The sequence below is a fragment of the Pinus tabuliformis genome, chromosome 6 (assembly GCF_031772625.1).
Source record: "Pinus tabuliformis cultivar Carrire ecotype Pingquan chromosome 6, CPIR1, whole genome shotgun sequence".
NCBI classification, from domain to species: Eukaryota; Viridiplantae; Streptophyta; class Pinopsida; order Pinales; family Pinaceae; genus Pinus; species Pinus tabuliformis.
In genome coordinates, this window is record NC_142292.1 from 1317370469 (window position 1) to 1317381166 (window position 10698).

General features: G+C 34.1%; 1 protein-coding gene across 3 annotated transcripts; it reads right to left on the reverse strand.

Annotated features, from left to right (window-relative positions):
- Positions 1 to 6263: 6263 nt before the first annotated feature.
- Positions 6264 to 9972, reverse strand: LOC149263455 (putative glucan endo-1,3-beta-glucosidase A6). Of its 3 annotated transcripts, none has more exons than XM_089426314.1 (3): positions 9524 to 9972; positions 7406 to 8692; positions 6264 to 6646 (listed from the first exon to the last, which is right to left on the reverse strand). In XM_089426314.1, the coding sequence occupies exons 1-3, from the start codon at positions 9606 to 9608 to the stop codon at positions 6615 to 6617; spliced, it is 1404 nt and encodes a 467-aa protein (XP_089282440.1). In that variant the 5' UTR covers positions 9609 to 9972; the 3' UTR covers positions 6264 to 6614. The 3 variants fall into 3 exon arrangements, with proteins under 3 accessions (XP_089282440.1, XP_089282444.1, XP_089282448.1); XM_089426318.1 differs by having other exon boundaries at positions 9508 to 9972; XM_089426322.1 differs by having other exon boundaries at positions 9420 to 9972.
- Positions 9973 to 10698: the final 726 nt, after the last annotated feature.

The following is a 10698-nucleotide window of genomic DNA, read 5'->3' on the forward strand; positions in this document are numbered from 1 at the left end:
TTATTCCTCTTGCTAAAATAGAACATGACCGTTGTTCATTTATATCTCCCGCCAACGTCCATTTGCATTAAATCCCCCGCGCCAATAACGGTCAAACTAACAAAAAACTATTATTTGCTCCTCATAAACATAGTTATCCTGTTCAAATCGACCATTTTCCAATTCTGCCTGTCACTACAATTTACAAAATGACAATTCAAGACGCAGAATCCCAGTGGACAACGACCTCTTATCGCCACCACATTTCTGGTAACTCTCTCTCTAGATTTTCTCTGTAATTTTGTTTTCCTAATGGATTCTCATAAAGGAAAATCGAAAGTATTTGTAGATAATCCTTTGCTACCCTTTGTCATTAACTTAGATGAACTCCCAGTGGTTGACATTCAGTTTAAGATTGTAGAGACCAATTGTGAGTTCGATCTGTACGAACTTCACGACTGGGCATTTCCAAAGTACAAAGATGCTAATGATGAGTTTTTTTGGGGGAAACCCTACTACCCTAGTTTTGTTTCCCTCAAACCCATCATTTTCCAGAATGTGTAGCATGGTGTGGAGCTCGATATCCTCTTAGCCAAAGAGTTGTAATTTCTTAGAACAATAAAAAACTTTTCCATATAACAGCTAAGTCAATTTTCCAAGTCCTCCAGCGAAATCCTTAGGACTCTTTACACCTGTTTTCTTCTGATTCTCTAATGGAAATCTATTAGAAGTTTCTTTCCCACAGAGAGCTCACATATTTGAGTCATTTTTACCAGAAAACTCAGAATTAACAAGGACTAACCCACCTTATCCCTCTGCAATGTTTCCTGAGATGTCTAGGTAGGTAATTTCCTTAGTGTCTTGTCTGTTAGGATATCCTAGTGATAAATGGGTTGATGAAGTCATTTTGGGCTTTCTATCAGTGTTGTCTTCTGGTAAAAAACCTTCAATTATGTTAAACTACAATTAATTACTTTCTGATATAATTCATGATCAATTCTTAAAGTTCAGTGTAGAAGGATCATTTAAGAATCAATCAGTCTTGGTTTACTTGTTCTTATATCACCAATAAAAAAGATTGAACTTTCCTTTACAAAAGTTGGATGCTAAAGGTAAACCTCATTCAGTGATCCATTAGACATCTTTGGTGAGGAAAACCTCTAAAGAGTTTTCTTTCAATGACTTTGTTAATCAATTATTGTATATATCTACTTGTTTGTTAAACAATGATGTAGTCCCTAGGGTTTCAACAAAAATCAAGAGAAGTTTTCATTTGAGTGAGCAAACTAAGGTTGGAGACTGGTATTTATACCATAATTTCACTGAACTTAGGATTTATGGTTGCGAGCTTCAACCATACACATTTTCAGTATTCCTCCCATGAGGATTTTTTGCACTTGAGTACATTAGACAAATGCTAAGCATGGATGAGGTTCATTTTGTTTCAAAAAAAAAGAAGTTCGGTTTAAATTGAAAGCACACGTTGGTCCATTCATAGTCAACACCAAAGCTGTAGAGAAAGAGGTTAATGACTTATTGATCCAAATGAATTTTAAGCTGAGTTTTAGTTGGTCATATGATCCATTAGGAGTAATCTCATCAATAAGAATTGCTTAGAAATTTGCACCATATATGCATATGGAAAACCTTGAAATTGAGCCGTATGCCAATAGGGAAGAATGGGCAAAGAATATATTGCAGGAGATTAAGGAGCTAGTTTCTAGTCAAACAACATTGGAAACTCCAAGGATGACAGAGAAAGAGCTAAAGAGACCAAGACAAAGTATATCTCCAACAGGGTTAGAGTTACAAAAATCAACATTTAAAGTATTCAAAAGGAGGAAAACTATAAATCTTTAAGAAGAATATTTAGAAGTTCAAACTTTTGAAAAGCTTACTACAGTTGTACTAACAGCACCGTCTCCTTTTTCATTACATCAAATTCTTGAAGACGCATTGGATTTTCCTTCTTCTCCTTCTTCTCCAAAAAAACAAAGTAATTTTGCAAAGTTCTTAGAAATGAAGAAGAAAATGAGCCCTAAAGACTTCCACGTATGAAAAGTTCTAGAAGAAGTTTTTCACGACCCAGACTAGATTATTTTCTTCCCTTGATAGTGAAAAAGGTCAGTTCTAGTTAGCATTCTTGGAACCGAAGGTCCCTGTGCCTAGAAGCACTAAAGATTATAAAACTTTTGTGTTTTCGTTTGACACCAAGAAAATTCATCCTATTGATCAGATTGACCTTCATAAGAAAGCAGGAGAAATGATATTTTCATCTTTGACCAGTTCTGCCATGGTAGCTTCTGAGCTGCAGGGTTCTTCGAATAACATCCATTCCCAATTATAATTGGAAAATATGTCATCTCTAGTAAAGGACACTAAAATCAAAGGGCTTCAATATTTGGTTATAAAATTAGGATTAGATCCCAAAGATATAAAGGTGGCTGAAGAAATAATCAAAAGCATAAATGTTGATATTCAAGCATTGAGAAAACAGTTGAAGTTGTTAACAATTGAACATCCACAGGCTCATGAAGTTAACCAGTTAGAGAAGGAGAAGGATAACATGTTTCGAATGATTGTTGAACATAACATATAGATACAGAACATGGAAGTAGAAATGGAAAAGTTAATTAAGGAAAAAAATCTACAACTCAGTACTGGAGCAACAATTTCTACAACAACAATTGTGTCTACAGTAGAGACAAAGCCCACTAGCCAAAATTCAATAGAGTAGTTGTCAAAACGTATGGAAGCCTTGTCATTGAAAGATATTAAAATTGAAAACTCAAAACTCTACTGGAGAAAATTCAAAATGACAAGATAAGGGCTGACAACACTTATCTAGCTGAAGTTCAGAAAAAATTCAGATTAACGAGACAACTAGAGAAATATGAAAATGAGTCATTGATTGCACAGACCTTGGTCGAGGCAAAGGAGAAGATTTGGATTGATATAATTTATACAATGATTGAACTCTGGACATATATTCAAATTACTTTTGAATAGGAGGAACTAGCGGAAAGATCAAAAGCAGTTATCACAGGAATCAAAGAAGATTTGTAGCACATGCCTGGAGAAGCCAATAAAATAATTAGAGTACTCAATTCTAAAACTAAAGAATAATTAGAAGAATTTGGAATCGAGGACAAAACTGACACTGTCCTAAAGATAAGAAGGGTTTTGACAAAGAAAATTTTGATGTTACAATTAGAGAACAAGTGCAAAAACTTGGAAGCACGGATTAAAAATTTTCACATAAAATTCAATATTCTGCAACAAAAGGGACTTCTAGCTCTATGACATGTTGGTGTACAATTGATTCCACTAGAAGATTATTAGTACAAATTGCATTAGAGAGCAACAGAGAAAACCAAACTTTCCAAAGTCAAAGGGATAACCAGTGGGAAAGAATTCCTAGAAGACCTAAAGTATGATCTTTTTTTTCAGTGTGAAGTTAGTCATTTGTTCATCACTAGGCCAACTTTGGAAATACACAGAACTCGATGAGGCATATAGATAAGTAACACAATTTTCTATCTCAAATGATAAAAGGTGGGATAAGTTACTTGAGCTCATCGAGTAAAATAGGATGCAAAGAATTCATTGACCAGTCACAGAAAAAAGAGAAGCAGTGAACTAAGAAAGAGGAGCAGAAAGTAGAAAATCCTGTTAAAGGCAACAATCATCAAAACAACACCCTTAAATTGTCTGTTGATTATTTGAATTAGTTTAGAATAACTACTTTCTAGTTCTATTTTTGTAAATAAAAAAAGTTTAAGATATTATCTCATTTTCGAATAAATTCTGGTTTAGATCTAAGTAGTTTTGGAATTAGATTCTATAAGTATTTGATAGTTCGAAGAAGTTAGGGTTAAACCCTTGTAATGAACTAGTGACATGCTTTTAATGTTCAAAGCTATTTTTGAAGATAACTGAAGGAGTTTGGATTCATTTCGAACAACTTGTGCATCTATGTGAGTTTGCCTTGTTATCAAGTATGTTTTTCATATTTATTTATGCACATGTTCAAGGTAACACGGGAGTTTGAGAAAGGCAAAATTAAATATCAATCGCCCTAAAAACCCCTACAAAGTTACAATTATTAAAAGAGATTAATTAACTGAACAATTTGTCTTAGTTAATTCCTCTAAATCTTTTAATTGTTGCCTTCTATCATCTCTTGAATGTGTTTTGTTTTCCATGCTCATCTACTGTATATGATCAATTAAATGCCCAATATGAGTGTTTGATAGTTATATATCTTCTTAATTTCTGCTTTTCAAATCAATTCAAAGATCAATTTTGTTAGGAATGAAAATCAGCGCTTTATTTTTCTCAGAATTTCTTAGAAATTACATTTGTTTAAAGGTTTAGTGCACTGCTCATCCATTTAAATCAAAACCTTACTTAGATGCTTTGACATAGTTCCCCAACCTAGAACTATCTACAAATATACAACACATACTATAGATGATATTAAAATTTTCACATTACTATTTTAGTTTTTTCAAATAGGAAAAAAATTATAGTACTTAGGGCATCATGTAGTTTTATCATTGAATGTAAATAAAAATTGCTATTTGTAATAATTTGATGGTGTTCTATAAAGGGATAGACTTTCACTCCTTTGAGATCACTCCAAGTTTTGGATTGTGAATCTATTCTTGCATCCAAGGAAAACAAACCCTTAACCAACCAAAAAGAATTTAAGACAACACAATAGAACAAGAAAAGGTGGTCTAAGCTCTTCTTTGCAAAAGTTAAACATTGTATCATATCTTGAATGCTTTTACGTTAATAAAATTTATTTGATATATGCATGATTATAGACGATATGAATATTTTAATTCTTCGAAATGGAAAAAAATATAGTACTAGAGGCTACTGGCCTAGTCCCTATATCTCAAAAACCTCAACATGTAGTCTTGTCATCGAATGTTAATAAAATTTGCATGGCAGTTCAAGAAGTGATAGACTTCCACTGGTTTGAAATCACTCCAAGTTTTGGGTTGTTAATATGTTGTAGTGTAAGAGTAAAACAAATCCTCAATGAAAATGAATTTAAGAAAATGGAATAGAACAAAAACAATAGGTTAAGTTCTTATCTATATTGACAAGATAGTGGATATTTCATATTCATCTTTGTTCAGCTTACTAATAAAAAACTTAGATACTATCAAATAACACCCTACACATATCCATATAAATTTAATGTCATTTTTAAATTAATAAATTATGACTTAAAAGGATAAATATAAATAAAGTCCATATAAATCAAGTGACACTTTTATATTAATAATTATAATTTTAAAAATAGGTATATAAATAAAGTTTTATAATAAAAAGATTATTGATATTTATTTAAAAATTAAATAAATTAATAAAATTGAAAGATATTTAATTTTGAAAATGATAAAAGTTAAAAACTAAGATATTATATTAATAGTGAGCAGTTTTCAACATCAATTATAACCTTTTAGCCACAATCACCGTTTCAAAAAAAATAATAAAATAATTCAAAATAAAAATATTGTTGATAAAAAATCATTTATTAACCTATAGATTCTTTATAGAAATCTTATTCATACACATGTCCAACTTACAGAATGATATATATATATATATATATATATATATCCTCCCATATCTAAACTTGGAAAAACTTTCAAAATATCATATTTCAATCACCTTAGAAGGAACTATCATCTTTCAATCGACCCATGACGACGAGACAAATCATAAAGATAAAAGCATTATGATTTTTCAATGAATTGCCATCATATTGTCACGTAGTAATAATTATGGAAGTGGTGATGACATTGTCAGCACTTTTTCCTGAAAGTGATGGTAAAGTTGAGCTTGAAACGTAAGGCAATTGCATACTCACAGCGTATGCATTACACAAATTGACTATATAGTGACATTGGGTCCCATGGGAAAAAGATTAAAAGCAACAACATAAATTCATTCATGTAAACCAAGTGTGGAGCAATTGAACACATTACCCTAATTCTGAAGATTTAACCAGATTTAATCAAGTTTGGTCAAACTGCAAATACTGCTTGTTTCTAACTAAGCTCAGAGGCTCAACGAGCCTAGGAGAGCATTGTTTCTCTAAGAATTAACACAAGATAGCACACTCCTGCAATGTGTGATACCCAGATTGGATACCACTAAACACACACCAGCCAACAACAAGTAAACTAACCACAATGCCAAAAAGATCCATCAGGCACAGAATCACCAGGAAACACACAGATGCTTCCTTAAATATCAACATATGGATGGTGAAAGCTCAAAAGCATTTATCATTCATTAGACCATTGCAAAGAGGTGCAGTAACAGATAGAACAACAGTTATAGAGATCCCTAGAAATATGGGATCTATAAACTGATAGATAACTATACACATATAAGGAATCCCTGCTATCAATTACAAGGATGCTATGTAACAAGTTCCTTTAAGATAAAAAATTTAGTGCTTCTACAATGAATTGAATCAGTAGTGTAATCTTCTGAAAGACTAGAACTGACAAAAATACTGCATTCAACTAAGCCAGACATCTGGAGACAGTTTTGCAAATAGGTCAGATGGAGAAAAAACGTCTGCTTCCACATTCCCTGCAGATCAGTCAAGTGAATGGGTATGTGCAACTTCCACGACCTGCAACATAAAATAACACAAATGTGTCAGTTGATGATAGACCCATATTTGCTAAATGACTCTGATATCTGTCAAATAAAAAATTCCAGCCCAAAAAAATGAAATCGATTCAGACCTAAGTAGCGAGGCAGATTCATGCAGGAAACATGTAGATGACGATTTTAAAGTGAAGCCGATTCTTGCCAGAAACAAACACATGCCCAGCACGTGAAGGGATTGAAGCAAAAGGTAAAAACATCAAGCTTTAGAAGCGAAGCAGATTCAGCTTACACAAAACTGCCAAGGCTAAAAAGTGAAGGAGATCCATGCCAAAGACACATCAAATATAAGATGTTCAGCAGATTCATGCCAAAAAAATGAAAAAGAAAACATTAGACCTAGAACTGAGATTAGTTTGTTTATAACAAACACAAAAATCCCAGTACACAGCCGATTCAAGCAAAAAAGAAAATATACCTCAAACCTAGCTCAAACAGTAATTCAGGTTGAAGGTGAAAGCAAATGAACCTAACCTAAACAGTATAATTCAGGTTGAAGGTGAAAGTAAATGAACCTAACCTAAACAGTATAGTAGATTCAAGCTGAAGGCAAACATACCTAACCCAACAGATATTCAAGCTCGACAAAAAAAATAGTTGGCAAAATTCAATAAGATTTAGAGCTAAGGGCAGACAAGTTCATACTAAAACAGCTTAGAAACTAAACAAGCAAAGCAAACTAGACATTGATATAGATACAGAGTAAAATGATTTTACTTACTGGGGTCCTGTGTGACTAGTGTTGCAGCTCCATTAAAGTAACAAGTGGCCCCTGAGTTCTTGAATTGCTGCCAATAACTGTTGAAGGCATAGGATGCATGATCAATAACCGTGTTAGGCTGATAACAAGGCTTCCCTGGCTGGATGGAAGCGCAGGTGTTGTTTCCCTGACTGCAGGCATAATTAATAGCAGACGGCAAGGAAGAAACATTTGCATTAGCATCTACAACACACCACAATTTGCCAGTGTAGGGTGGAGGTGGAGGAGGGAGAGGCTTATACTCCGAATCCTGGAGCTCGCCAGTGAGATCAATCTCATAAACCCTGGTTCCATTTGGATACAACAAACCCCAATGTCTCTCAGTTCCCGGTCCAGGCTTTTGATCCTCATTAAACAATGAAAAAATGTATGTGGGGATGAATTGATTGGGCCTGCGAGGGGTTCCCAGGGGAGGATCTGCAAGCATTCTCCTTATGAGCCGCCGGTTATAATGGGCTGAATTAAAGATGTTGGCACCCAACTGATTAAGGTCACCGGCATTGGGCCATCCAGTTTCAGCTATGATTAACCTAATGTCCTCATAACCCAGTTTGCTCATCGCAGCTACAACTGCATCAAGCTGCTGGTCCAACAAATTGGTATACACAAGGCCATTAGGGTCGGTGTAGTTTTTGTCATGATCCCCAAAATTGGCATATTCCAAAGAAATATTCGTAGGATCAGAAGACCAAGCAAAGTAAGGATACACATCAATAAAAAAGTAGGATCTCGTTCTAGTCAGAAACTCAAGCATTGGTTTCATGACAGTTTCTGCAACATCATCCCGAAAAGCACCAGATGATGGAGGAAATGAAGTGTTGAGCACATCCATAGCCAAAGGGGTTCCTACCTTGATATGATGCAGCTTATATCTAAGCAGAGCTCGCCTGATTCTCAGCATAGCGGGTACTAGCTGGTACCAGGTCTGGTTGTTGTAGTCTGATAAAATTTCATTCCCCACCAGGACTATATTGATCCTGGTTGCAGGATAGAAGTAAACAACATTATTCTTCACCCATTTGTCTGCAAATGACTGGTTGGCCGAGACATTGGCAATATCTTCGTTCTTAACCATCACTGCGACCTTAATACCAGTGTGCGCGAGAGCCTTTAGGATTTCTGGATTAGTATCATAGATTTTAACCCTGCCTGCCTTCATTCTTTGGATCAAGTGAATTGCTTCTTCTGTGGAGGGCAGGTTGTCGCCAAGCTGCCCATAATCGATACCAATGGTGTAATCCTCTGCATCTGTGGAACAATGACAAAAAGAAAAAGCGAAGGCATTGAACAACTAGTGAAATTTATGCAGGACCTCTGTATAATCAAATAGATGGAAATGCTAGTATAAGGTATAACAAAACCATGAAATTTTATCGGAATGACTGAAAACAATGGAAATACCATGGGAAAACATGTTATCTCAGTCTATTAAATTTTCAGAAAGGAAATGCATAACGAATATCAGAAGAAAAATGTACATTTTTTCTAAGAACATTACATAAACACATGATTTTCTTTTTCCAACAGTATCCTAGGTACCCTGGCACAACAATCTCAACTGCAGCTAGTGGGGATAATCAGTACTGCCTTCCAAGAACGAGATGCTAAGTGTAGCCAGACAATTTACATGATAGAACTACGGTATTTTACCAAGTAAATTTGATCTAGTGAAAGGTTTCTTAAAGGGAAAGCCGATCAATATCAGAAACAGACACATTCAGAGATAAAACATTAGAAAACCATGGGATTTACTTGTAGCAAGAGTATTGGTTGAACTGAGGGGAACCCAATAAGCAAATATATGCTAGTACCAACAGGAAAAGATCAGGAACTCAGAAGCACATATATGTTAGTACCAACAGGAAAAGATAAGAAACCCGTGGAATTTAGTCCAAGTTTTCTTTACAGATGATTTATTCAAACAAGCAAACCCAAAGACTATCAGAATCCCATGAGCAAGAAAAAGGTATCAGACCAATATGGAATTGTGTCCCCTTGAAATTGTTTCAGTACACAATTTCGGAAAATAAGCAAAACCCAATTGATATCGAAAGAAAATATACATGAATAACTACTCACAGGCATGAATTCCAACTCCCACTATGGCCAACAGAAGCCAGAAAGCTTTTGATCCTGGAATTGCCATTGTGTGAATAAATCCCATTGCATGAATAATTTCCAGCACCTAACACAGAATATTTTATTGGGTATGAAGATCTTTGATGTATATAATCTATCGAGTACAGTTATATGGGAGATCTGAGTGCATCCATTGATGGCTTTCAGCTGGCTAAATATAAAAGGGCAATGGCCCTTCAAACGATAAAGGCCTGTAATCGTTTGTAGGTCTGAGTGTGTACGGCAGTAATCGTTCGCTCTCGGGTCTATTTTGGGATTTGACATAAAGGAGCGGATATTATGCTTTGCCCGTTGGGACCAGGCTCAACGGCCTGGTCAGCTCGGACAGTCTCGGACCACTGTCAAATATATTTTTAATTTTCCGAGAATTGCTCTCTTCTAGCCCTGATCGACAATTCATACATTTACAGTCAATTTCTGGTTCTTATATTTCGGTATAAGATCGTATAGTCAAAAGAATTATTTTTAGTGGGTTTTTAATTAATAAATTTGGTAGGAATTTTAGTAAATTGATAAATTTTGCGTTATTAATTTGTAAGATGGACTGTTTTTATTATAAATGTATAAATACAAGTGTCAAAAATATATTTGGAACATTTATTTTGGATGGTTTAGATATGAGTTGGTTTTGGTGTGATTTTTTGGAAGTTTTTAAGGTGGGTTTCTCGTTATTTCTCTAAAATTTAGTAGGAATTTATTGAAATCACAAGATTTCACTTGAAATTTTTCTACAGAATTTCGACACGGGAAAGTCCAAAAAATCGCACTAAATGCAACTCCCTTTAAATATGTTATTTTTGAGTTTTTTTTGGATTGAAATTTGACAAATTTTCTTCTGAAACCTTTATTTTGTTATTTAAAACGGGTTTTTCTGATTGCATATATATTAAAAGCTTTGGAAAATCTTTGGATCATTTTGATTGTGAAAAGTTTGGAATTTAAATTTGATTTTAATAAATCTGGCCTAATTCTTGGCAAATTAAACTTAAAAATTATTTAAAATATTTATGTGTTTTTATATATTTAATAATTTTTATATTTAACTATTAATTACTCTAATATTTTAGATATATCAACTTTGATAACTAACTATTTATGTAAATTAATTTAGGTTA